This window comes from Canis aureus, chromosome 1 (genome assembly GCF_053574225.1).
Source record: "Canis aureus isolate CA01 chromosome 1, VMU_Caureus_v.1.0, whole genome shotgun sequence".
Taxonomy (NCBI): domain Eukaryota; kingdom Metazoa; phylum Chordata; class Mammalia; order Carnivora; family Canidae; genus Canis; species Canis aureus.
The window spans coordinates 107,851,921-107,879,223 of record NC_135611.1 but is presented as its reverse complement, the minus strand read 5'-3'; the positions used below and the strand labels follow the sequence as shown (position 1 = coordinate 107,879,223).

The following is a 27,303-nucleotide window of genomic DNA, read 5'->3' as shown; positions in this document are numbered from 1 at the left end:
AGACCAGTTTATCTTTCCTGTTAGCTTGTTGGGTTTATTATTATTTGTATTATTATTCATTTTGGCATTTCTGATTTGAAGTCAGAATGAAGTGTCAGGATGAAATTGGGACAGAGGGTCAGAACTGGGACGAGAATGGTCAGAGATAGGAGTGGAGCAAGGTCAGAATTCAGAAGCCACATATGGCTGTATGGTCCAAGGTCAGATACGGGAAACACTGGGTTAGACAATCTGACATGAGAATTTGTGGGTCAGAAGTTAATATTCAGGTACAGGGCTGTCAACCCTGGGGAACCGAGGTCATGAAAGTGAGGGGATCAGAGGTCAGATAGATGGTCTGAGGTCAGACATATGTCAGAGGTTATAAAGATGAAAAGAGGGATTTGGAGTCAGACCAGGGTCAGAGGTCATCACAGGGGCCAGAGGTCAGATGGTGGAGAAGGTCAGAGATGGAAGGTCAGCAGGCTTGACGGTAGATTTCAGAGGTCAGAGGTCAGGTACAGGGATCAAAAGTCAAGGAGATGGCAGACAGGGACTTGGTTTCAGGTCAGGCAAGGTTAGAGGTCAGATGTGAAAGGTGAGAGGTCTTGATGATGGTGACCAGGGGCTCAGAGGTCAGGCTGAGCCCTTCTCTTTCCCTCCCTCTCACCCCCAGGCCGACGGAGCCCCCCGAGAAGACGGCCGTGCAGGTGCTGGGGCAGCGCAGGCCCAGGGGCTGCTGCAGGAGGTGCCCCCCGCGCTTACGCCGCTGGCCTCAGTTCTGGGGGGCGCCAGTGACTGCTTTCATGGGCAACGTGGTCAGCTACCTCCTCTTCCTGCTGCTTTTCGCCCATGTGCTGCTCATGGACTTCCAGCCCAAGGCTCCCGGCGCCCTGGAGCTGCTGCTTTACTTCTGGGCCTTCACGCTGCTCTGCGAGGAGTTCCGGCAGGGTCTGGGTGGCGGCTGGGGCAGCCTGACCACCCGGGGGCCCGGGCCTACCCCCCAGCACACCCCGCTGCGCCGCCGCCTCAGCCTCTACCTCTCAGACACCTGGAACCAGTGCGACCTGGTGGCCCTCGCCTGCTTCCTCCTGGGCGTGGGCTGCCGGTGAGTGTCCCGGCCACCTGCCTCCGTTCCTCCCTGCTGGGCTCCAGCCCCTTGTGATTCTTCCTTCTTGATCGAAATGAAAGCACCACATCAGGATGGCCCTAATGGGTCGCTCGCCCCTGGGCATCTGGTTTTAGGGACAGTGGGATGGGATTAGGGATTAGAGCTGGAACCTCACTGCCCTGGCTGCTGTTTCTCTAGATCTACAGGTTGGCGGGCTGCTCTCTGGTCCCTGGTCTTGGCCCTACGGCTGACTGCAGTCCTCCCCCAGGCACCAGGCCAGGCGGGGGCGCCCCCTCTCCCTCCCCTCTGCCTCCCCAACCTGCCCCCTCACCCCAGCCTCCTGGACTCCCCTCTTTCCTCCAGCCCATCCCCGACAAGGGTCTTTCTACTCCCAGATCTGCCCTGCCTGCTTCCCGGGGCTGCCCAGTGCACCCCGGGCCTGGTACTGGGGGTGCTGCTTGGTGCTGGCCAGCCCATCTTTTTCTCTTTTCTTCATCCAGACTCTAGCCCCTCAGAGCAGCTTGCAACTCCTACCTCACAGTGACAGGGGCTCTGACCTCTATCCTAAATACTTTGAATCTGTGTAATTTTAACAGTGAAATGAGAATCTTACCTGTACCCATGAGCTCTCTGTCTCTCTCTTTTTTAAAGATTTTATTTATTTATTCATGGGAGACACACACACACAGAGGCAGAGAAATAGGCAGAGGGAGAAGCAGGCTCCCTGCGGGGAGTCTGATGAGGGACTTGATCCCAGGACCCTGGGATCACCACGGAGCGGAAGGCAGACGCTCAACCACTGAGCCACCCAGGTGGCCCTACCGATGAACTCTTTTTTTTTTTTTTTCCTACCGATGAACTCTTATCAGGGAAGTGTGTTACAGGTTCTGCAAACTTCCTTGATCAGTTATACGCAGGGCAGTTACACTCCTTTTAGCCATTTTCATTTTCAGTTTCTGAAATTATTTTGACTTTGTGAATTCTTATTTGGGTTAAGTTGTACAACAAGTATTTGGCTCATCATTGGTGTTGTCTGTATCAAATTTTGCCAAAATCTAGTCTGTGTTTGTCAATATTACTTTGTGGCTTTTATGTCATTTGTGCCCACTCTTCCTGGGTCAAATTTGATAGATACTTTTTTTTTTTTTTTTAAGATTAAAAACATTTTTTAAGTCATCTCTACACCCAACGTGGGGCTCAAACTCCCATTATCCAAGACCAAGAGTCCCATGCCCCTTAGGACTGAGCCAGCCAGGCACCCCTACAGATTCATGCCTTACCAAGGAAGCTTGAATGTTTTTGCCTGTTTCTTCTTATCTCTTAGCTAATTTATATTTTTTAAAAAATTGTCAGGAATTCACCTCAAACATTTTCTGTTGTGGCATGTCATGTTAGTTCATTTTTTCCATGCCTTCCAGATCATACTGTGTGGCTCCCAGAGAGAGGGCAAAGGGTGCCTCAAAACATGCTTGGGGACAGATTGTCTTGTCTTTGCGTCTTGGCACGTGCTGTTCCCCTTCTTGAAACACTTTTCTGTCTTCTCCTTGGCCAAGCCAACGCCTACACTTCCTGTAGGCCTCTGCTTTGCTGCCTCGTCTCTGGAAGTCTTCCTTTACCCTTGCCAGACTCTGGGTCCCTCCCAAACAGAGCTCTCAGCATGGCTTGTGTGGTCATTCTCCTCACCCAAGGTTCTGAACTCCTCAAGACACATCCATCGCATCTCCCGTAAGCTTATCTTTGAAACACAGCCTATTACCAAAGACATGCAGAAATGTGTCTGCAGTGAACACGATTAAACAAATGAAGGCCATACAACAGAAACCAAGTCTTTCCAAAACTCCTGCTCTCTTCTCTGTGTCTCCGAGTTTGGTGCATGCTCCGCTTGTTCTTTCTATGCTTTTTTTTTTCTTTCTATGCTTTTACATGGACAGATGCACATACTTTTATAAACCAATGACATTCTATTTCATATATTCTTCTGCAACCTTTTCTCTTTCCTTTTTAAGACATCCTGACATGCTTTCCATGTCAGTATTTGCAAATAGACCCTAGTCGTTGAAAATGTGGCACCAGATTCCAGAAGAAGGGGTTTCTGCCGTCATTGGCTACAGATCAGACAAGACAGACTTCTCCTCACCACAATGTGAGGAATGAATGAGTTCTTTTCATAAGGCCGTGAGACAAAAATTCTAAAACCTCAAGAGGTAGAAATTAAGCCAAAAGTCTGGCCACAAAGTCTCATTTTCTACTCAAGGTAACATGAAGTTATAATCAGATATTGGCTAATGAGGTTTCTTTTTTTTTTTTCTAGTGAAAAAAGCAATTAGGATACCCTCCTTTTGAGGAGAGCAGACAAAAAGCTTTGTGGACACAACCTAGTGACTATTTCCAAGGTCTGAAGGGTCTTGACACCCGGTTTATAATCTGGATTGTTGACAGCAGTGACTCCCAACCCTTCTCCGTTGACACAGAGAGGCTTGCTTCCTCTGTGCTGTGTTCGAAATACTACAGAGTAATTCAGCATGAATAATTTATTCCAATAGCAAAATAAGAGAGTTTTGCAGGACACTATGCTTCTGTTTCTCTCTTGTATTTTGATTAAAGTATCTTTTGACATGAAAGGGCCATGTGCTTTAGGAATACTGGTGATATTTTATAGACATTTTGTCAAGCTCACTGTTTTCTAGGTGAAGGAAGAATTATTGCATATTTTTTTGCATAAAAAAAATATCTGAAGCTCTCTGTTTATAAGGGAGAAATTCCTGATGATCTCCAGAACTGAATGGATAAGTCACTTTATTTTGCCCCAGCCCCTTTCAGATGGACATTTTGGTTGTTTCTAGTTTTTTTTTTTTAATTTTATTTATTTATTCATGAGAGAGAGAGAGAGAGAGAGAGAGGCAGAGACACAGGCAGAGGAAGAAGCAGGCTCCATGCAGGGAGCCTGATGTGGGACTCAATCCTGGGTCTCTAGGATCAGGCCCTGGGCTGAAGGCAGAGCTAAACCGCCGAGCCACCCCGGCTTCCCGGGTACATATATTCTTGATGTGGATAGATTTCCTTGTAAAATAGCTTCACCTGCATACACGCCCATCTTCAGAGTAAGAGGGAGTCCCTTGAGGACATGCCTGACAATACCAGGTATTTTCAATCTTTAAAACCTTGTAGTTCTCAATTTAACCTTTAGATTCTTTTGTTTCCTATTCTGATGGGTAAAAATGACTTCTCTTTTTAAAATTTATGCGTCCCTGACTACTAGTTAGCTTGGGCATCTGTTCATAGCAAATGGCCACTTGTACTTTCGTCAATGTCTTTTCATAGCCTTGCTGCCATTTTAGAAAATACACGCTCATTTATGTTTGTTGATCTCTTGTATATGTGTATGGGTAGGTGCTCTTCTAAGCCTTGGTGTTTTTGTTTTTTTAAGATTTTATTTTTATTTATTTATTTAAAAAATATCTTTATTTATTTATTTGAGAGAGAGAGCACAAGTAGGGGGTGGGGCTTGATCCCAGGACTCTGGGATCATGACCTGAGCTGAAGGCAGATGTTTAAACAACTGAGCCACCCAGGCACCCCAATATGTTATTTTTAAGTTATGTCTACACCCAACATGGGGCTTGAACTCACAACCCCAAGATCAGGAATCACATGCTCTGCCAACTGAACCAGCCAGGTGCCTGTAACTCTTGGTGGTTTTGTTCTAAATAACTCCTGTCTGCAGCTTGTCTTTTTACTTTTGTGTATTATGTTAAACATTCTTTTATTTTTTAAGTTTGCACCCTGAAATAACCTAAGACTTATTAAAAAAATGTGGCAAAAACACCACAAAGCATTCCTCCAACACCTTTCACCCAGATCCTCAGATGGCAACATCTTTCATTATTCAAACCAGATCTTACTCATATTTCACTGATTATCCCACTGGTATCCTTCTTCTTTCTTTTTTTTTTGGTATCCTTCTTCTGTCCCAGGAGCCAATCTGGTTCTGCGATCCTTGTTTGGCTTTTATGATCTTCATACTTTTGAACAGTCCAGGCCAGTTATTTTGTAGGATTTGCCTCCATCTGAGTTTGTCTCAGGTTCCCTTGTGATCCAATTTAGGCCATGCACTTTTGGCAGATATTTTTGCCTTTTTCCATTTATCATATTTATGTTACCTTTAGATGCATGGAAGTTTTATATTTCAAAGTAAATCCATCAGTCTTTTCCTAAATTGTGATTTTATACATATTACTTCGAGAAGGCTTTTGTTTTGTGATATCCTATCAAGCTCATGAAGAAATTCTTCTATATTTTCTTCATATTTTAATGTTTTGGTCTTTACTCTAGGTTTTTTTTTAAGTACTTTTATTTTTATAAAGATAAAAGGGAGGGGCAGTAGGAGGGAGAATCTTTTTATTTATTTATTTATTTGGAGGGGAGAGAGAATCTTAAGCAGGCGCCACACTCTGCACCAGAGCCTGATGTGGGGGACTTGATCTCATGACCCTGAGATCATGATCTGAGCCAAAAATCAAGGGTGGAGGCTTAACGAACCACCTAGTGTCCTTTGCCTTTTACTTTAGGTTTTTAATCTGTTCAGAGTTCAAGTAGGTGATGGGATATACTTTTTTATTTTCTCCATAGGAATTGCTGATGTTATTGGCTATTTCACCTTCCTCTGTGAATGTGTGTTCTCTTTATCCACTCTCCCGTAAGGTCATTTGTCTCTGCTTAATCATTTGCTGGAACTCTTCTATATTTGCCTTTTATAGGTTGGAGAAATACTCTAGCAGTTTTTCCAACTCTGATTGTTACAGGGCCCTGCCAAATTTTTGCCAAGGCTGTGATTTATGCAGCCATTTTTAAATGGGTGCCAGCGCCTTGCACAGCTCAGCCTGGCGCTGTGAAATCGGAGTAAACCCTGGGTGAATCGGAGTGTCCTGGCTGTGGCCCCTCCAGGGTCACCCCAAGCCTGGTGTTGGGAAGACCTGGGTTTTCCTTTGCACCTTGTGTCCCCTGAATGACCCCTACCGCATCTCCCCGCACCCCAGGCTGACCCCTGGCCTGTTTGACCTGGGCCGCACCGTCCTCTGCCTCGACTTCATGGTCTTCACGCTACGACTGCTGCACATCTTCACAGTCAACAAACAGCTGGGGCCCAAGATCGTCATCGTGAACAAGATGGTGAGGAGGCGGGGCCGGGTGGGCGGGGCCAGAGGGGAAGGGGCGGGGCGGGTGCGTGCGCAGGCAGGGTGGAGGCGGGGCCTCGCCAGGTGGGGCGGGGCCAGGCCCGGTCACCTCTTCCTCCCCCACAGATGAAGGACGTGTTCTTCTTCCTCTTCTTCCTCGGCGTGTGGCTGGTTGCCTACGGGGTGGCCACGGAGGGGCTCCTTAGGCCCCGGGATCGTGACCTCCCGAATGTCCTGCGCCGCGTCTTCTACCGGCCCTACCTGCAGATCTTTGGGCAGATCCCCCAGGAGGACATGGATGGTATGGAGGGATGAGGGCTTGAGGCCCTCGCTTGGAGCCCCCCTCCCAGGGCCCTGGGTCTCTGTACCTCTCCCTTTTAAGTCTCTGTGTCTCTGAGTACCCCTGCCTCTGGGTCTCTGCCCCTCCTCTGTCTCTTTAGGTTTCTGACCCTCGCTCTCTCCCTGGGATTGTCTCCCTCTCTCTGGGTCTCTGCCTCCCAGGCCCCATCTCTGAGTGTCTCCCTTTACAGTGGCCCTCATGGAGCATGCCAACTGCTCGGCAGAGCAGGGCTTCTGGGCACGCCCGGCGGGGGTCCTGGCAGGCTCGTGTATCTCGCTCTATGCCAACTGGCTGGTGGTTCTCCTCCTCATCATTTTCCTGCTCGTGGCCAACATTCTGCTGCTCAATTTGCTCATCGCCATGTTCAGGTGAGGCCTGATCCCACCTCACCCAGCATGACCCTTGACCCCAGCTGACTCTCCATCCCATCTTGACCCCATAATGATTTTTTTTTTTTTTTGAGGATTTTATTTATTTATTCATGAGAGACTCACAAAAAGAGAGAGGCAGAGACACAGGCAGAGGGAGAAGCAGGCTCCAGGCAGGGAACCCGAAGTGGGACTCGATCCCTGGACTTCAGGATCACGCCCTGGGCTGAAGGCAGGTGCTAAACCACTGAGCCACCCAGGGATCCCCTCCATAATGATTCTTGATCCCAGCCTAATCAATTATTTCTTTAGTCCCAGAATTCAGACTCTGCTCCTGACCTGGACTGTGGATTCCGATCTTCTCCCCGAGCCCAGGCTGAACATTACAAAAAATTTTATTGTGGCAAAATATATAGAACATAAAATTTGCCATTTTTAAGTGTGCAGATTCAAAGGTGTGAAGTTCATGATGTTTTACAACCATTACCACTATGTATTTCCAAAAATTTTTATCACTACGAACACAGTGTGTATCCATTAAGCAAGCACTAACTTCCCATTCTCCACTATCCCCAGCTCCTGGTAACCTTGAATTAACTTGCTATCTTTAGGAATTTGCTGTCTAGAGGTTTCATAGAAGTGGAATCATACAATATTTAAAATTTTCTGTCTGGCTTATTTCACCTAGCATAATGTTTTCAGTGTTCACTCGTGTTGTAGTATGGACCGTGCTCTATTTTTTTATGACTGAATAATATTCCATTGTATCAGCCAATCACATCCATTCATCTGTTCATGGAAACTCGGGTCATTTCCATCCCTTGGCTTTTGTGACTAATGCTGCAATGAACATTAGGTCTCATGTACCTGCTTGGGTCTCCGTTTTTATTTCTTCTGGATTTACGTCTAAAGTAGAAGCTGGGTATGCTGCAATAATTCTGTTTAGCCTTTTGAAACCAAACTCTTTTCTACAGTAGCCACACCATTTTCTGTTTTTGTTAACGATGTAGGACAGTTCCAATTTCTCAACAGCCTTTTCCAAGAGTTTTTTTTTTTTTTTTTTTCCTTTTCAAAAAATTGTGGCCATTCTAGTTAGGGAGTATGAACTGGTATTTCATTGTGCTTTTGATTTGCATTTCCCTAATGACTAATGGTGTTGAGCATCTTTCCATGTGTTTATTGGCCATTTGCACATCTTTGGAGAAATGTTTATTCAGGTCTTTTGCCTGTCTTTAAACTGGGTTGTTTGTCTCTTTGTTATAGCAGTTCTTTATATATTTTGGATATTAAACTCCTATCAGATATATGATTTGCAAATATTTTCTCCCATTCTGTTGGTTATCTTTTCCTGTTCTTGAAAATCTCCTTTGATGCACAAAAGTTTTAAATTTTTAAATATTTGTAGTATTGGTGTTATATCTAAGGACCCATCACCAAATTCAAGGTCATAAAGATTTACTCCTGTGTTTTATAGTTTTAGCTCTTTTTTTAAAATTTCTTTTTTAGGGCAGCCCCAGTGGCGCAGCGGTTTAGCGCCGCCTGCAGCCCAGGGTGTGATCCTGGAGACCCCGGGATCGAGTCCCACATCGGGCTCCCTGCATGGAGCCTGCTTCTCCCTCTGCCTGTGTCTCTGTCTCTCTCTCTAGCTGTGTCTCTATGAATAAATAAATAAAATCTTTAAAAAAAAAAAATTTCTTTTTTAAAATTATTATTATTTTTTTAGTTTTAGCTCTTACATTCAAGTTGTTGTCTGTTTTGACTTAATTTTTAAAAAGATTTTATTTATTTATTCATGAGACAGAGAGAGAGAGAGGCAGAGACATAGGCAGAGAGAGAAGCAGGCTCCATGCAGGGAGCCTGATGTGGGACTCAATCCCGGGACTCCAGGATCACACTCTGGTTCGAAGGCAGGCATTAAACCCCTGAGCGACCCATGTATCCCTTGACTTACTTTTGTATATGGTGTGAGGTAGGGGTCCAACTTCATTCTTTTTGCATGTGGAAATCCATTTGTTCCAGGTCTTTGCATTTAAGATAATATTTTTGCCCCATTTGAATGGACTTGTCACCCTTGTTAAAAATCAGTTGGACATTGTATTAATTTCCTGGGGCTTCTCTAACAAAGTACCAACAATTGAGTGCTTTTAAATATCAAGAAAACTTTCCACAACAGTTCTGGTTGCTGTAAGTTTAAAATCAAGGTATGGATAAGGTTGGTTCCTTCTAAGGGCTGTGAAGGAGCGTCTGTTCACTGCCTCTCTCCTACCTTCTGGTGGATTGCTGGCAGTCTTTGGCTTATAGATGTAGCATTGCAATCTCTGCCTTCATCTTCCTATGATGTTCTCTCTGTGTGCATGTCTGTGTCCAAATTTCCCCTTTTCATAAGAACACCAGCCATGTTAGATTAGGGACCAGACCTAATGACCTCATTTTAACTTACCTTTGTAAAGACTCCACTTCCAAATAAGTCACGTTCTTAATCTAGACATTAGGATATCAACATATCTCGTGTAGTAGAAAGGGGACACAGTATAACCCAAAATACTCATAGATATATAGGTTTGTTTCTGGACTCATTTCTATTCCATTGGTCGATATGTCTATCATATGCCAGTACCACACAGTTTTGATTTTGTAGCAAATTTTCAAATTAGGAAGTGTGAGTCTTCCAACTTTGTTCTTTTTCAAGGTTGCTTTAGCTATTCAGAGCCTCTTGCAGTCACATATGAATTTGAGGATTGGCTTTTACTTTTCTGCAAAAAAGGCTGTTGGAATTTTGATAAGAATTATGTTGAATTTGTAGATTGCTTTGGGTAGTTTTGTGATATCAAATATCAAATCTTTGTACTCATGAACGCATGTTGTCTTTCCACTTATTTGGGTGCTATTTTATTTTATTTTATTTTATTTATTTTTAAAAAGATTTTATTTATTTATTCATGTGAGACACAGAGACACAGGCAGAGACACAGGCAGAGAGAGAAGCAGGCTCCATGCAGGGATCCCGATGTTGGACTTGATCCCGGGACTCCAGGATCACGCCCAGGGCTGAAGGGAGGCACTCAACTCCTGAGCCACCCAGGCATCCCTTAGGTGCTGTTTTAAATTTCTTTCAGTATTGTTTTGTGATTTTCAGTGTGAAAGTCTTCCACCTTGGTTAAATTTATTCCCAGGTGCTTTATACTTTTAGATTCTATTGTAAATGAAATTGCTTCCTTAATTTCCTTTTTGGATTGTTCATTGCAAGTATATAGAAACACAGCTGATGTTTAGTTGGTGATCTTCTACCCTGTAACTTTGCTGAATTTGCCTATTAGCTCTAGTAGCTTTCTTGTGATTCTCTGAGATTTTTGATATATAGGATCATGTCATTTGTGAATGGAAATAGTTTTACATCTTCCTTTCCAATTTGGATGCCTTTTATTTATTTTTCTTAATTGCTCTGGCTATAACTTTCAGTACGATGAGGAGTAGCTGTGGTGAGAGTGGGCATCCTTGTCATGTTCCTTATTTTAGCAAGAAGATTTCAATCTTTCTTCATTGAGTATGATGTTAGCTGTAGGTTTTTCATAAGTACTCATTACCATGTAGAGGAATTTTCCTTTTAATCTTATTTTTCTGAGTTAAAAAAAAAATTTACCATGAAAGGATATTGTACTTTGTCAAATCCCTTCTGTGTCTCTGTCACTTGATCTGATCATGTGAGATGATCATGTGGGTTTTTTCCCTTTCTTCTATTAAAAGGTGATGTATTATATTGATTTTTGTATGGTAAATCATCTTTGCAGTATTCGGATAAATCTCACTTGATCATGGTGTATAATCCTTTTAATATGCTGCTGCTGAATTAGGTTTTTTAGTATTTTGTTGAGGATATTTGCAGGTATATTCATAAAAAATATTGGTCTGTAATTTTGTTTCCTTGTGATATCTTTATCTGGGTTGGGAATGCTGCTGGCTTCATAGAATGAGTCAGGAACTGTATACTCTCTTCTTCAGTTTTTTGAGTTTTTTTTTTTTGAGAATTTGAGAAGGATTTTTTTTTTTTTTTTAATATTTCATAGAATTCCCCAGCAAAAACATCTGGACCTGGGCTTTTTGTTGTTGGGACGTCTTTGATGAGTGATTCAATCTCTTTGCTTGTTATAGGTCTTTTGAGATTTTCTGTATCTTCTTGAGTCAGGTAATTTGTGTGTTTCTAGGAATTTGTCCATTTATTTCATTTAGGTTATCTAATTTGTTGGCATACAATTGTGATGGTGTTCTTTTATAACCCTTTTTATTTCTGTAAAATTGGTAGTAATGTCTCCATTTTCATTTCTGATTTTAGCTATTTGTGTTCAGCTGATTTTTGAATCTGTCTACAACCTTCACCCTAATTGGTGACACCATCCCCAACTTGACCTCTGACACCTATCTTCCTAACCCAGCCTCTAAGTGTATGTTATATGTAATATATACCTGTAATACCTAATACCTGTAATACTGCTGACTTTATTGATTCTGACCTCTGCCTGCTGCCTTAGACTTCAAACGTGTTGTTTGATATCTAACCTTGATCTGCCCTCGATGACCTCTGATGACCCTTGACTTCTCCACGCAGCTACACCTTCGGCAAAGTACAGGGAAACAGTGACCTCTACTGGAAGGCACAGCGCTACAGCCTCATCCGGGAATTTCACTCTCGGCCTGCACTGGCCCCGCCCCTTATCATCATCTCGCACGTGCGCCTCCTCATCCGGCAACTACGCAGGCGCCGGTCCCGCTTGCCGCCCTCCCCTGTCTTCGAACATTTTCGTGAGAGCGGGGTTTGATGCAAAAGGGAAAAGCACAGGGGACGGGCCGTGGGCAGAAAGAAAAGGATGGACAGGCTGGGGGTGATGTGCAGGAGCACCAGTGGGCAGCGGTTAGGCGGTCGGGGGGCGGGTGTGAAGGAAGGGGCGTGGCCAGGGAGGGCTCGCGCCGCAGGCTTTTCGTGGGGAGGCTGAGTGGAGGAGGGGCGACCTTTGACTCTGCCCTGACCCTGCCCGCCAGGGGTCTACCTCTCGAAGGAAGCAGAGCGGAGGTTGCTGACCTGGGAATCGGTGCAGAAGGAGAATTTCCTGCTGGCGCGCGCGCGGGACAAGCGGGAGAGCGACTCCGAACGCCTGAAGCGCACCTCGCAAAAGTGAGGGCGGGGCCCGGCTGGGGGCGGGGCTTCCGGCCCGGAGCGGCTCCCCTTGGAGCCTGAGTGGGAAGGGGCCCCGGGGTGCTGGGGAGGAAGGTGGGCCTCCAGGGGGCGGGGCTTCAGAAGGGGGCGGGGCCAACAGGTCTGGACCCGGCCTGACGCCCCGGTTGCCGGTTGCGGTGGGTTGCAGGGTGGACACAGCCCTGAAGCAGTTGAGACAGATCCGCGAGTATGAGCAGCGTCTGAAAGGGCTGGAGCAGGAGGTGAGGACTCCCAGCCTGGGCTGGGGCAGTGTGGCCGGGTGGGGTTCCGGTCTCCTGTCCTTACGCCCCCCCCCCCCCACCGCTCCCCAGGTCCAGCACTGTAGCCAGGTCCTAGGCTGGGTGGCCGACGCCCTGAGCCGCTCAGCGCTGCTGCCCCCAGGGGGCCCGCCGCCTCCAGCCCCGTCTGGGCCTAAAGGTCAGTATTGTGGGGTCCACCTCTGTCTCTCCCTGGCCTCTGTCACCACCACCCTAAGTTCTGGGCCCTCTGTTCCTCTATTTCTGAGTGCTTTTCTCTCTTTTGCTGCACTTCCATTGTCCGTGGGTCACCGGCTCCGTTTTCTTTGGGCTTTTCATGCTTCCTTCTCCTTCTTTCTGCAGATCTTCCATTTTTTCTATTCTCTCCATCCCCACCACTTGTTCTCTCTTCTCTCTTCCCCCTAGATTGAGCTCTGCTGGCGGTCTTCACGGAGTATCCCCCATAGGGAGATTTTGCTCCCAAAGTCCTTGCAGGTCCTTGGCCCTTGCACCTCGTGGCCTTGTCTTTCACATGGGCCTCATGCTCATGGAGGACACCTGGGCCGCCGTCAGGACCACCTCAGGGAGTGTCGTCCATGCGAACCACTTGCAGGCCTATCCCCTCCCTTCTGGTAACCAGTCCCCACTCTGGGAGGATCAGCCTCTGGAGCCGGATTTGCCCTTCTGAGGGCCTTGCCACAGCCGGCTGGGTGGGAGAAGGCTGCAGAGTCCCCGGATATAGGGATCACAGATCCCACTTGCAGCTCCCCACACTGGGGAAATAAAGCCATTTGAGAGGAATGGAGTCCAATGCTTGATTCTTGGGGAAATGGTAGATCCAGATCTTTTTGAGATGGGGGCTGGGTATGGGGTCATTGATCCGTTTGTTGCTGTATTTGAGATAATCTTCAGGTCTTTTCCCCACTTCCCGGCCCACGCTGGCTGTCTCACTCAGGCCCAACATCTCTTGTGTGCACTATTTTGATGGTTCTCACTTCAGTGGGACAGAAACCCCAACTGTCTGCACCCCCCCCCCAGTTTCTACTTTCCGGTGGAGAAAGAACTCAGTAATAATAAGCAAATTATTTCCTGGAGTGGGGGTGGTTGGGAGCTATGTACATCTGCTTTGGCAAGAGGGGAACAGATGATGCAAATTTGAGTAGATAACTGCAGAAATGTCTTTAAAGAGTCTAATTAGTGGGAAATTGCAGGCCACGCGCACATGGAATTGAGGCAAATATGCATCATTATACATGCAGTTTAACTAAACAACCCATAACAAAGTAAACTGGTAATGACAAGACTGAACTGACAGCAGTTATTAGTTAAATAGCAGGAAAACCACCAACAGCCATCACATCCAAAAGTCAAAACCAAAACATCCTTCCTCCAAATTGGAGGAATTCCAACTATCTGCCATTTTGGTTGTGGAGTAGCTTTGAAATACTGCCAAGTGTTGTGTGGCAACCAGATTTCTCTGGAAGATGCTGAATTAATTCTCCCCAAACCAAGTCGTAATATCAATGACAGTGGTAATATTAGTACAATACTGTTTGACATTTTAAAGATTTCTAATTTCTTACTGCTAGTATACAGAAATATTGCTGACTTGTTTATTGACATATTCTAGGACTTTGCTAAACTTTCTTAGTTGTAGTTTAATTTTTGCAGTCTTTGGGATTTTCCCTGTATATAGTCATGCTGTTTGTAAGTAGAGGCAATTTTATTTTATTGTTTCCAATTTGTTTTTTTTCTTTTATCATGGTTAAATAAATAATACAAAATTTACCATTTTAATCTGTTTGAAGCATGCAACTCAGTAGCACTTAGTACTTTGACAAAGTTGTGAGCGATTACCACTATCTCAGTCCAGAAATGCTCATCACTCCAAACAGAAACCTTGACCATTAAGAACTCACTGCGCATTCTTCTTTTCCCCTAGCCCTGCCTACCACCATTCTGCTCTCGAACTCTATGGATTTCCCTATTCTGGATATTTCCTATAAATGGAATCATCACACATCTGGTCCCTTGTGTTTTGACTTCTTTCACTTAGCACAATGTTTTCAAGGTTTCTCCATGTTGAAGCAGAGCTTTTATCCATCCATGTTTTATCCATCCATCTGTTGATGGACGTTTGTGTGGCTTTCCTGTAATTGTGAATAATGCTATGAACGTTCATGTACAAGTTTTTATTTGAACACGATTTTCAGTTCTTTTGGGTTTAGACCTAGAGTGGAATTTGATATTTCTATGATTAACTTTTTGAGGAACTGTCAAACTGATTTTCATAATGGCCGCAACATTTCATATTCCCCTCAGCGACGCAGGAGTTTCCAGTTTCTTTAAATCCACACCAACCCTTGTTACTTTGCATTCTCTTTGGTTATCGATATCCCGGTGGGTGTAAAGTTGTGTGTCTGTGGGTTTGATTTACATTTCCCTAATGACCGAAGACATTGGAGCTGCTTTTCTTGTGCTTGTTGGCCATTTGTATATCTTGGGAAGGAATGCTGTGTTAGCAATGACCTCAACTCAATCACATCTAACTAGGGATGAGTGGGCCTTGAATGAAGACAAAAATGAAGGCCCTGCTGCCCAAGTCATCATCTGAGGACTACCTGGGCTCAAATAGACATCTCAGAGTTTAGAAAAGACAAATGGTTGTCCTGAAGCTTCTAACTATAAAGGAAGTAGATCCAATAAGGATCAGCCTTTATGGCTCTTGTATATCTCACAGGTGGGAAATTTTGCTGCAGCTGATGCGTCATGACTCTCATATGTTAGACTCCTTGGTCTGTGTTCTCCAAGTAGGAAAACGCACCTGAATTCAAATGATAAAGCACACAGTGGGGAAAAGGAAGCCGAAGTGACCCTGTTGGGTAGGGGGCCTAGGGCCAACTCAACGGGCTGTTTTGGCTTCTACTATTAAAGGTATAATTGCCGTTTTGCATGTCCATACTGTGACTGTCCCATAAGTGTCAGGGGGTTCTCCTGTCCAGACACTGGGGCATGTCCAGGAGACAGAAACGACAGAATCCCAAAAAGAAAGGGGAAATCACAGTTTTAGAGACTTCAGGGCTGCCGCACGCCCCAGGGAGGCCATTTCTCAGTACAACAGCGCCACCTGCTGACACAACCTCCACGAACACACCTTTTAAGAAAAGGCAGCTATTAATTTGCTGTTAAGTTCTTGAAAGAGGAGGCCCCATCCATGGAGGCCTCCTGATTCTCTAGCTTTACATTTTCATTTTGGGCTAAGTCAAGTAGAACTTGACAACCAGCAAGGTTTGAAATGGTTAAATATAAATGATATATTCAAAAGCACATTGACACTGGTACTGTTGGCAGTAACCTCACTGGCAGGAACTACCCCTCCACTCCACCACCTGAAGCAAAGCCACTGGCTCCATAGGGCCCTCAATTTACAAAGGTTCCCATAAGCGCCTGGGCCTCGGTCGCTGCTGGGTGGGCTAAGTTAAAGGCTTGTGGTATCCACTGTGGTGCGGCAGCCACCCAACCCAAAGCCAACCCTGAAAGACAGATCGAAGTTTATAGTTAAGGTATTGGATGGGACTCCGTTTCCCCTACTTTCCATCTGGTATTACTGATTGTCAGAACAGTTCCCTTAAAAATCCATTTGGAATATATTTCTGACTACCTTTCTCATGTCCTGGTCCACACATCTTAGGCACGTGGTTTGGTCATTGAATGTGGGTATCCCAGAGAGGCTTCATCTCTTCCAGGCCTCCTGGATAATGACTGAGGCCAAAGGGGTGAGGGAGTTACAAAAACTCGTTTTGAAAATGAAGGATTCTGGCCCCTGGCCATTCTTGGGTCATTTTTCTTTCTTTCTACTGGACTGCCTGGAGTTTTACACTCCCTTGGGTGGCAGCCTCACCCAAAATGGGCCAACTAGGGAGTTCAAACAAAACTCTGCTTTAGCCACCAGGATTTTCTTGTTGGCCTGAGATGGTCCTAGATCAGGGGTTGCCAAATTATGGCCTGTGGGATATTCTGGCCCTTGAGCTAAGAATTATTTTTACATCTTTAAAGAGCTATAAAGAAAACAACAACAACAACAAAACAACAAAAAACAAATAACAAAGAATATACAATAGAGACCATATGTCATGCAAAGCCAAAAATATTTACTATCTGGTCCCTTAAAGGAAAAGTTTGCTGACTCCTGTCTAAGCTGCAATACTTGCTGATACCACCCATGTGGCTTAACTAAGCCAATGTGATGGCCAACCAGATCAAAGCTAACAACAAAACCCCTCACCATGCTGCAAGACCTCATTGCAGGGGGGCCAGAGTCTTCCACTCCACATTCACCAAGACCACCAACCTCCCTACACATAGGTCACATCAAATGTCCTTGCTTCTGCCCCCACCCCATAAGGTTGTGAAAGCAACTTAGATCGGGGAACATAGGACATGCCAGGATCCTGACCTCAGGGGTCAAGAAATGGATACCTTGGTACGGAAATGAAAAAGCAAAGGATCCCAGACTAGGAACCAGAAGACCTCAATTCTGTTTCCACCTTGGTCCCTGAGTGGTTATTTGTTCTCAGAGCAGTTCTGTCTCTCCTCAGGGCCTCCTGCAGTATCCACTCCCTGGAAGGAGAGGTGGGCGAAGGAGCCCAGGAAAGGGTCTGTCTGTTGCCTTGCCTAAGTGTTAACAAAAACATGGGGCTTCTTATGGCTCCTGAGACAGGGTCCTCCCTGCCAGGACCCCCACCCCCCAACCTCACACACACACAAAATTACCTTGGAGCTAGAGCCCTATGTGATTTAAGATGTATTATCTCCACTGGTTTTTATCTGACCCCACCAGACTCTTGGCATACCCAGTTTGTAGTGGCCCATCCTGACTCTGTGAGGGGGAAGAGACACAGAAGTGAGGGTGAGGATGGGAGGGGGGACCAGGCCTTCTCCCTGCAGCTCGTTTCCTGAGCCATGTCATCCCAGACCCAGGGTCCCTGGAGAGCAAGGTGGAGGCAGGAAGCCAGGAGGTGGGAAAGCCCTGTGAGTTTCCACCTCTGCCCTTTTTAGGGCTCTCCAGATTGGGTTGTAGAAACCATTACACTGGGGATGCAGGATGAAAAAATTAGAATTTCTACTTATATTTACTTTTTTAACTGAAATAAGCAAAACAAATTAAGCTTTCCCAATATTAAATCTATAGAACGACATTAGTTCACAAGTAGATTTTCTACATATGTTGGGAATATTTTCTCAAAGAATTGTCACTGATAAGGGAGTGTGATAAGGAATGCTTAGAGACCTCTGAGGTAAATAAAAGGTATGAATGGGCAGGCAGAGATATTTGAGAGGTGATTTGGAAACAGAGTGGGGTGGTGATGGGAACTGCCAGCATTGAACCTCATGGTCCTGATCTTTGGAGATGGGGAGTTGCCCAGAAAGCCACTAAGAAGTGTGGCATTTAGAAGGTGCCTCCACCTCCTGAGTTGCCTTAACTCCATTTGATGTTTGAAGAGGCAGGGTGGTGTTACCTATTCACACAGACAGTGCTAAGTTCTCTAAGACTCCTTGGTCCTGACCCCATAGAAACCAAGTAACCTACTCCCAATGCCCAAGTGGGTGATCAACTCTACGCCAAGTAAGAATTAAGCATGATGGCTAGAGAGGACCTACCTGCCAGGTGCTGTCCGAGGCACACTCCCCTCTTGGAGTAGTGAGATAATTATGAGACATTTAGTTTGGTCACCAAACCAAGTTAGATTTAAGGGTTAACACACTTTCTAGATTGAGTAATACTTATTGCTGCAAAGTTCCCCAATGGCTTGGCTTAACTTCAGAACAAAGAGGAATGTAGAAGCTCCGTATCTGTATCCCAAAGGGAGAAGGAGGTTGGAGTCAACAGATTGGACACTCAGTTCACCAGAGGTTGGTGATTTGGAGGTTATGTGTGTAGACAGAGGCGGACGGAAAGAATGCTGTGTCCACAGCCTGTACATGGGGTCTAAGTGGATCGATTTATTGACTCAGCATTATTATCCCAGCCCATTCTGAGAGGTTAGCCCTGAAGAAGTCAGCCATCCCAGTGATCCAGTTTGGTGGTGGAGTTTGGGGTCTGGAGTGAACACTGTGTATCTCCATGATAACTGGGAAGGCTGGGTCCTAGAAATTGCTATGAAGCTCGTTCCCATGATACCAATATGGTACTCCCTCCTCACAAGGAGAAAGGAGGCACTAGGTCCGGCCCTGTAAATGGCTAAGTGGATTTCTTCATCTGAATTCTCCAATCTCAGAGCAGAGTGTTCCACTCAGCAGAATTGGTACTATTCCAGGAGATAAAGAGCTCCTGAGTTGTCCATTTCCTTCCAAAGCCAAATGAGTGGTAGCTAGGCAGAATTTCCACGTGCCCGCCCCTCCTATCCAGCTGAACCAATTATTTCTGTAGCAAAATGGACACTAATGCCACCAGTTATTAGAGAGGTTTGGTGCCTTGGAAAAAAATGGGTAGTTTCACCAGTTACTGAACAGAGTTCTCATCCTGCTTCTCTTCTTTGGTCTCTGTGTGCAGCTCACTGTTGTCTACGGCTACCGAGGCGGGGCTCACCTGTCTTGAAATTGGCAGGCTGACACTCCTCCTGGAGAATGACGATGTCAGGGATGTAATGACAGGCAGGCTCAACCAGGAAGAGCTCTGACTGCTCCTACTCAGAGGCAGGCTGCACTGCCATGGGGGGAGGTTCAGGTTCAGCCCCCTACCCAGGAGCAGGCTGAGCTGCTTGGATGAGCTCTCACTGTTTTTCTCCTGGGACTTCCCCAGGTGGTGCTTAGGCCACTGTAAGGGCTTGGGAGGCACCGAAGGCATCTTCTTGGGCTGTAGTTTTTCAAGGGGATCAGAAGCAATGTGGTCCTGGAGGTACCACCAGTGGTAAAGTGGGTGGACTGGGATCGGCAGCAAGGTGAGGATGCTGAGGAAGGTGACCCAGCCCAGGGTGCTCTGCAGGTAGGGCTGTTTTACCTCCTGGCTCTGAAGGCAGAGAAAGGAGCAGGGTGGGAGGAAGAGGTGGCAGGTGAGGTGCTTTCAATCTGTGGGATGCAGGGGATTAGGTTCCCCAGGGACTGGGAAGCTGGCTAAAGGGTCTCTGGGGGCAGAGGGAGCCCAGACCTAGGGTCCTGTGGAATGGGAGATCAGACGAGGGTTGACCAGAGTGGGAGGCCAGGTAGGGGAATCTCACCATACTGCTGTTCCAGGCAATGTAGTAAGGGGGCACCATCTGGTAGAGCTGCATGACGTAGATGGTGGTCAGGGCCAGCAGCCCGGGCAGGGTCACGTAGCACCACAGGACAATGAAGAAGGACCACAGCAGGCGGCCCAGATCACTGAATATTTCTTCCCTGACCCTGAGGTGGGGGCAATGGGCATAGATGTCTGGAAGGAGCCCTCCTCTGGCCACCAGGGTCTGAAGGTGCACCTCTTGGGAGGGTGCGCCTGCCAGACCTCTGGTTCTCTCACCAGTTCTCAACTCTTAGTGGCTACCAAGTCCTTCTGGGCCTTCCCTGAGGCTGGGCCCTGCATCTATTCTTCTCATGGGAGCCTCCTGATCCAGGGGGAGTGCAGTGCTCCAGTCCTCTGCCTTCGGACTATCCCATGGGGCCCATGGTAAGGGAACACGAGTCTCCTGATTTCTTTTTTTTTTTTTTTTAAGATTTTATTTATTTATTCATGAGAGACAGAGAGAGAGAGAGAGGCAGAGACGCAGGCAGAGGAGAAACAGGCAGAGGAGAAGCAGGCTCCATGCAGGGAGCCCGATGCGGGACTCGATCCTGGGTCTCCAGGATCACACCCCAGGCTGCAGGCGGCGCCAAACCGCTGCGCCACCGGGGCTGCCCGAGTCTCCTGATTTCTGACTATTCTTTCTGTCAGGACCCACCTGGTTGCCCTCAGATCACTCCCTCCTGCACACCCATGCTATAAGCTAGACCCCCTGCTGCGGGAGGGACAGAGGGAGCAGATCATGTGCCCCCTCTCCTCGGAGACCTGGAATGGGTCTCTGGCTGGGCAGACCCCGGGGCTTGGACATCACCTCCTAGCTCCGTAGATGCAGGCCAGGGCCACATTCTGGAAGGTCACAATGATGACGAGGGTCAGCGGGATCAGGTAGTCATCAAACAAGGACATTATGTAGCTGCCAGCGTGACTGGTGAAGACGAGGCTGCCCAGAAAACCTCCCAAGCAGATGAGCACTGTGGCAAAGGCAGGTTTGGCCACACTGAGGCCTACATGTAGGGCTGGGCCAGGGGTCAAAGTGAGCCCTGGAGACTGGGGTGGTCTAGGGAGAAGGAGCAGTAGGGCAGGGTTTCTGCTGGGGTGAGCATCCACAGTACCTGAGAGCAGCTTAGGATACCTCCTGAAGGTAGAGATGGAGTTCTGGAGGGGAGAGACAATGCCTTCCAAGATCTGTATCGAGGTGCTCAGCCCCATGATGACCAGGGCCAAGAAGAAGAGGATGGCCCAGAAAGAGGCACCAGGGAACAACGAGATGACTTGGGAGAAGGCTACGAATGCCAGGCCAGGGCCCTCCATGAACTGTGGGTGAGAAGGGCTCTCAGGCAGTAGTGGGTCTGGATGAGGGCAATGGAGCAGTGATCGATTAGTAATGTCTTTGTCAGACAGAGGAAAGAGGCACAGAATGGTGGGCTGGGTGGAGGGCAGAATGCTTTTTGCCCTACTTGATTTCTGGAACTGTGTGAGCTTCAACTCTTGGAGCCTCCTCTAGCAAACTGGGATCCTGGGGTTGATGCGAGAATTAAAGTCAAGTGACAACTTAGCAAAGACCCTGGTATATGCACAGTGGTGGTGGTGATGTGACTGTAACTGTTGCCTGCCTCAGATGATGTGTGGGGTGCCTCCCAGTGTCCTCTGGGGCCTTTGGGATGCACTCTCCTGCCCCCACAAACACACCTTTTCCTTCTGCATCTTGATGCTGCAGGATGGAGAGAAGTGGATGACCTGGTATTGGAGGTATTGAGGGAGTTTGCTGATCCAGTCCAAGTAGTCCAGGGTGGTGAGGTATAGCATGTCTTCTGGAGGCTTGGCATCCTGAGGCAGCATACCCCTTTTTATCAGATTCTTCAGCTTCAGGATGCTTCTGAATGGGAATCAGAGGCAAGGAGAGGTGGTGACCTGGCTGGCCCCTCTGCCAGCTGCGAACCAGGGCAGCCGGGGACTGGAAGGTGAGTGGGCTGAGATGAGTGCAGTGGAGTCGGGGTGGGGGGTGGTGGTGACTGGATGGGGCCTGGAAGCTAATCACATGAACTTGGGGTGAGTTGCCCTGGGAATTCCACCTAAGGGGCAGAAGACTCTATATTTGTAGTAGCTAGGATTCCTCAGTTTAGGGGTTGAACTCTCCCCCGCACCCCACCCCTGCAAAATTCATATGTTCAGGTCCTTAATCCCCCGCTACCTCAGAATGTGAGCCCTATTTTGAAATAGGGTTGTTACAGAGGTAATTAAAGATGAGGTCATATTGGAACAGGGTGGGCTCTGATCCAATATGACTGGTGTCCATATAAAAAGGGGAAATTTGGACACACACATACACACACACACTCACACACATAGGGAGAACCCCATGTGAAAAAAAAAAAAACAAAAAAAAACAAAAAAAAACAACAAAAAAAAAGAACCCCATGTGAGGCTGAAGGCAGACACCGACAAGCCAGGGAACACCAAAAATTGCCAGCAAATCACCAGAAGAGGCATGAGACAGATTTTCCCCCTTCATCCTCAGAAAGAATCAACCCTGCCAAAACATTGATCTCAGACTTCTGCCTCAGACTGTGAGAGGATAGATTTTTGCTTTGGCCATGCAGTCTGTTGGACTTTGTGATGGCAGCCCTGAAGAACTAATGCACTCAGAATCGTCTTTTTGTTTGTTTTTTTATTTTTATTTTTAAAAGATTTTATTTATTTATTCATGAGAGAGAGAGAGAGAGAGAGAGGCAGAGACACAGGCAGAGGGAGAAGCAGGCTCCATGCAGGGAGGCTGATGTGGGACTAGATCCTGGGGCTCCAGGATCAGGCCCTGGGCTGAAGGTAGCGCTAAGCCGCCGAGCCACCTGGGCTGCCCCTGTCTCTCTTTTTGGATCTCAGATTTGAACTGCTGTGATAATCAAACCCATTCACGATACAGCCTCCTCAACCAGTAGAGCAAAGTCTGTTTAAACTTTTCCCTCCTTCAAGTCTAAATTTCACTCTTTCCTTCACACCTACAGTTACTCACTTTCATGTGCTTGACTAATAACATTAAATACAGGTATTTCTTTGTAATAAAAGAGAAATATATGTTTTGTGTGTTGTCACTTGCATGTCACTGTGTTATGATTTTTTATTTCTTACTTTTCTTCCCTCGTTTTTTTGGCAATGAATCTACATTGCTGAATGTATGTCTAGTTTGTTGTTCCTGACTGCTGCCCCCTGATGCATTAGCAACCCACATTTTATACTCTATTTCCCAAATAATAACCCCACTACCTGTGATTACAAACATTGCCAAAATAACCATCCATTAGCAGGGCTTGTATGAGGATTTCTCTAGGATACACACTTGGGAATAGGGATCACTGGGCCATAAATGCTGTACTTGTTTAATTTAAGGAAATGCTAACAGATCCTCAGGTGTCTTCTGTTTTCCTGATTAGAAATCTTCTCTGATAATCCATACCTCCACATGTCCTTACCTAAAGAGAGAGTAACCTATAGCTTTGCTACTCTAGGTGGAAGCTTCATGGAGGGGTAACATCACTTGGGAACTTGTTAGAAGTGCAGAATCTTGGGTGCATCTCAGATTTACTGATTAAGCTAATGCCGATTCATAATGCCCACTGCAGTTTGAGAAGCTCTATATAATGGAGGGCAAGGGGCTCATGTGGCAGTTCTTTTAGGGCCACCACTAATATGATACCCAGTAGACACATATGGCCGTGTCATCTAAAATTAATTAACACAATATAAAATGAAAAATTAAGTTCCTTGGTCACATTTGCCATATTTGGCCACATTTACCACATCTCAAGTACTTAATAGCTACTTGTGGCTGGTGTCTATGATAGTGGATAGTGCAGGTATAGAATGTTTCTGGCATCACAAAGAGTTCTACTGGACAGCTCTGCTCTAGAAGATAATGGTTCTCACTGGAATCAACCAAGAACCTTTTAAAAAACAAACTCAAGGGCATCTGGGTGGCTCAGGGGTTGAGCATCTACCTTTGGCTCAGGTCATGATCCTGGGGTCCTGGGATCAAGTCTTGTATCAGGTTCCCCGCAGGGAGCCTGCTTCTCCCTCTGCCTATGTCTGCCTTTCTGTGTCTTTCATGAATAAATAACATCTTAAAAAATAAAAATTTAAAAACTCAGTTTTTATTATGCTATAACTTAGAGACAATAAAGGCACAGATATTAAATGTACACTTCAGTGAGTATTAACAAATAACTCAAGATATGGAGTATTTCCATCACTCCACAGAATTACTTTGGGCCCCTATCCAGTGCACTCTCTCCATTCCAGAGGCAACTAGGGATTTCCATCATGACACATTTATTTAGCCTATTCTCAGATTTCATATAGATTCATATAGTGTGTATAGTCTTTTAGGTCTGGCTTGTTACATTCAATATAGTGTCTGAAGTTCATGTTGGTGCACATATCAATAGTTCATTTTTATTGGTAAATAATATTCCATTGGTTGTATGAATACAACAACACATGGAGATTTGTTATCTGTTCACCTCCTGACAGACATTTGGGTTACTTGGAGTTTTGGCCATTATAAATAAAGCCCAAGGGCAAGGTTTCCTGCTCCAGTTCTCTCTCCTCTTCTGCAACTCCAATTATACATCTATTAGTCCTCTAGGTCACTGAGGTCTTCTCCAGTCTTTCTCATTCCTTTTTTTTTTTTTTTTCTATGCTTCACTTTGTAGAACTTTTATTTACCTGTTCTCAAATTAACTGATCCTTTATTCTTCTGGTTCCAATCTAAACTAAGTACATACAGTGAAACTTTGTTTTCATCTATTTTTTGAGTTCTTGAATTTCCATGTGGTCCTTTTTTAGGTTTTCCATATCTTCCCTAAAATATCTCCATGGATTCTATTTTATTCATCTTTCCTCATAAATCCCTTAACATATTTGTAATTTTTATTTTTATTTATTTATGATAGTCATAGAGAGAGAGAGAGAGAGAGAGGCAGAGACATAGGCAGAGGGAGAAGCAGGCTCCATGCACCGGGAGCCTGACGTGGGATTCGATCCCGGGTCTCCAGGATGGCACCCTGGGCCAAAGGCAGGCGCCAAACCGCTGCGCCACCCAGGGATCCCCCCTTAACATATTTGTAATGGTTATTTTAACATTCTTGTCTGCTAATTCTGATGTCTGGATGACCTTTGGGTCTTCTTTTTTCTCTTGGCTATGGATTATATTTTCCTGGGTTTTGGAATGTCGTGAGGGTTTTTAATTCCATGTTGGATGTCACATAGAGAACAACAAAGGAGAAAGGCATGTTATTTGTTTTATTTTGTGTAGTCTCAATAAATTTTAGCCTTTATTCCAACAGGCAGCTAGAGCAAGGGCTATCTATTTGGAGTTTTCAAAGCACTGAGGAGCTCTGGGGTGGATGGTAATTTTAATTAGTTGACTCTTTTCTCTGCCTTCAAATGGGATTAAAGAGGGCTCACTTTGCCTTTGAACCATGTCCCCAACTTTCTGCACAACACCCTCACCCCGGGCGAGGACTGATTTCTTTGATGTTGTCATTATTTAGGTTGAAGTGGCTGTAGATGTTTTTGGTTTATCTTTGTATTCAGCTCCAGTGGAGCCACACATCTGAGCACAATGACCATGCATAGCTCCTCTGCTAGCTCTGTCTTTGTTGCAGTTTCTGCCGCTTCTCCAAAACAATTCCTGGGAATAGAGAGGAAAGCTGTTGTGTTGAGCAGTTTATTTAGTTGTTGGGGCTTGTTGTGATTCCCACACCTACTGGCAGCCCATTCTGTTATTAAATGCTTGCATAGTTTCTTCTTATCTGTGCAAAGTCCTCCATCCATGACAGGCCTGTACCTCCAGCCACATGTACCTGGGTCAGGCGCTTACCCCCAGGTGTAAAGGCATTCATGGCTCTTTGCTCACATATGATGAAGTCATCACTCTCCAGGATTTAGTTCATTAGGGCTCCTCTGTGTCCACTGCTCTTCAGTAATGTTACAGGAAAATATTATTTTTATTTTTTCCATTCTTAAAGTTGCTGCTATCAAGGAAGCATGCACTTTTGCGGCCTTCAACATCTCAACTGGAAGAAAAAGTCCATCTTGAAGATTAAAAAAAAAAAAAAAACCCAATGCCTGAATGCACCCCAGATCAACTAAATCAGAACTTCTGGAAGTGAGATTCAAGTGTCTAAGTGTTTTCTAAGGCTCCCCAAATGATTTCAACATGCAGCCTACACCAGTAACCATCAACTGTGGCTCAGAATGCTGTAACGACCTCCTTTGTGAGTTCAATAATTGATTTTGAAATCTTTTTTACACCATTTTCAATTGATGGAAACCTTTGGTATTGTCTCTGGGACTACTTTCTTTTTTTTTTCTTTTTAATTTTTATTTATTTATGATAGTTACAGAGAGAGAGAGAGGCAGAGACACAGGCAGAGGGAGAAGCAGGCTCCATGCACCGGGAGCCCGATGTGGGATTCGATCCCGGGTCTCCGGGATAGCGCCCTGGGCCAAAGGCAGGCGCCAAACCGCTGCGCCACCCAGGGATCCCTGGGACTACTTTCTTATCTATAAAGTGATGGATATAAGATTATAATTTGGCAGTTTTCTCTGAGAATGTGATATTACTACAACTATTATTATTGTTGTTGTTCTTATCATTATTATCTTTGGAGAGGTTTGAAGGCCCATAAAGCTGGGGGATTGCTAAGATCCAGGGAAGGAGACCTCTTGCTGGGCCTGCAATGCTGTGATTACTTACTTCTCAACACAGCTGTGGCCACTGGTGCTGGTCCAGAACCCCAGCACTATAAAGATGATGGATGTGGCCAGCAGTGAAGTCACCAGGTTGACCAGGGCCACCAAGGAGGCCACCTGGATATAGTTGTCTTCTCCAACCTTGTAGGAGGAGAAGCTGATGGTGATGCCCATGCCCAGGCCCAAGGAATAGAGTACATGGCCTCCTGCCTGACGCCACAGGTCCAGTGAGGCCCAAGATGAGAACTGTGAATGGAGATGAGAGAGACATTTGAGGGTCAGTTTGAGAGTGGACCCACTGGTTAGCTGGAAGAGGGTGAGCTGGGGTGGATAGCAGAGGGTGAGGGGCAGGCTGGATGCAGAAAGAAAGTTGTCTGTGAAGGAGAGTCAGAGAAGCCCTGTGGAGTTGGGGGAGGGAGAAGTTTTGGAGTCCCCAGCCTCACCTCTGTGGTCACCATATGTCTGAGGCTGGCAGTTGCACCCTCCAAGAAGAGACCTCGGATGAGGAAGCAGAAGAGGAGGATGTAGGGGAGGAATACCGTGAAAATCAGCATCTGGCCAGGTGAGTCAGGATAGAAACCAGGAGTCAGGAGAAGTTCAGAGGAAGGGGAGGCAGATGCAAGCATTAACAGGGAACAAAGTTCAGCAGAAGTAGAGAGATGGGGATGAGCCAGGTGAAGGTGGCCTGGGTGGAATATGAGGGAGTTGTAGGAGGATTATTCTAGGTAGACAACAGTGTTGTTTGGAGCAGGGCGGTGGCGGGGCGGGGGTGGGGGGCTGAATCCACCAATAAGCTGCTCAGGGGTGAGGGGTGAGATCACAAGTAAACATTTTTTTTTAAAGATTTTATTTATTTATTCATGAGAGAGAGCGAGAGCAAG

The 27,303-nt window shown here is 46.0% G+C and overlaps 2 protein-coding genes and 2 long non-coding RNA genes across 22 annotated transcripts in view; 2 read left to right on the top strand and 2 right to left on the bottom strand.

Annotated features, from left to right (window-relative positions):
- TRPM4 (transient receptor potential cation channel subfamily M member 4) overlaps nucleotides 1–13,218 on the top strand; it is a 42,163-nt gene extending 28,945 nt beyond the window's left edge. For 4 of the 7 annotated variants that reach the window (XM_077845784.1, XM_077845786.1, XM_077845802.1 and 1 more), the window contains 9 exons: nucleotides 656–1,087; nucleotides 6,127–6,259; nucleotides 6,391–6,565; nucleotides 6,795–6,972; nucleotides 11,576–11,769; nucleotides 12,007–12,139; nucleotides 12,330–12,402; nucleotides 12,493–12,598; nucleotides 12,844–13,218. In XM_077845784.1, the coding sequence (XP_077701910.1) occupies nucleotides 656–1,087; nucleotides 6,127–6,259; nucleotides 6,391–6,565; nucleotides 6,795–6,972; nucleotides 11,576–11,769; nucleotides 12,007–12,139; nucleotides 12,330–12,402; nucleotides 12,493–12,598; nucleotides 12,844–12,848 (1,429 nt within the window). In that variant the 3' untranslated portion in view covers nucleotides 12,849–13,218. Of the gene's footprint in view, nucleotides 1–655; nucleotides 1,088–6,126; nucleotides 6,260–6,390; nucleotides 6,566–6,794; nucleotides 6,973–7,067; nucleotides 8,664–11,302; nucleotides 11,412–11,575; nucleotides 11,770–12,006; nucleotides 12,140–12,329; nucleotides 12,403–12,492; nucleotides 12,599–12,843 lie in introns of those variants that run through there. The other 3 variants (XR_013350706.1, XR_013350717.1, XM_077845797.1) reach the window with 3 other exon arrangements.
- LOC144282340 (uncharacterized) lies at nucleotides 22–6,273 on the bottom strand. Its single transcript, XR_013350766.1, has 3 exons — nucleotides 6,149–6,273; nucleotides 1,020–1,153; nucleotides 22–910 (listed from the first exon to the last, which is right to left on the bottom strand). It is a non-coding gene; the product is annotated as an uncharacterized LOC144282340 (long non-coding RNA).
- Nucleotides 13,219–18,400: 5,182 nt separating the features above from the next.
- The window catches only part of LOC144282246 (orphan sodium- and chloride-dependent neurotransmitter transporter NTT5-like), an 83,861-nt gene continuing 74,958 nt past the window's right edge, over nucleotides 18,401–27,303 (bottom strand). For 10 of the 13 annotated variants that reach the window (XM_077845671.1, XM_077845659.1, XM_077845655.1 and 7 more), the window contains 7 exons: nucleotides 26,866–26,976; nucleotides 26,427–26,668; nucleotides 21,362–21,548; nucleotides 20,785–20,986; nucleotides 20,484–20,643; nucleotides 19,635–19,800; nucleotides 18,401–19,426 (listed from right to left, as the gene is read on the bottom strand). In XM_077845671.1, the coding sequence (XP_077701797.1) occupies nucleotides 18,920–19,426; nucleotides 19,635–19,800; nucleotides 20,484–20,643; nucleotides 20,785–20,986; nucleotides 21,362–21,548; nucleotides 26,427–26,668; nucleotides 26,866–26,976 (1,575 nt within the window). In that variant the 3' untranslated portion in view covers nucleotides 18,401–18,919. The remainder of the gene's footprint in view (nucleotides 19,427–19,634; nucleotides 19,801–20,483; nucleotides 20,644–20,784; nucleotides 20,987–21,361; nucleotides 21,549–26,426; nucleotides 26,669–26,865; nucleotides 26,977–27,303) is intronic. The other 3 variants (XM_077845703.1, XM_077845713.1, XM_077845696.1) reach the window with 3 other exon arrangements.
- LOC144282290 (uncharacterized) lies at nucleotides 21,525–25,813 on the top strand. Its single transcript, XR_013350690.1, has 2 exons — nucleotides 21,525–21,633; nucleotides 25,696–25,813. It is a non-coding gene; the product is annotated as an uncharacterized LOC144282290 (long non-coding RNA).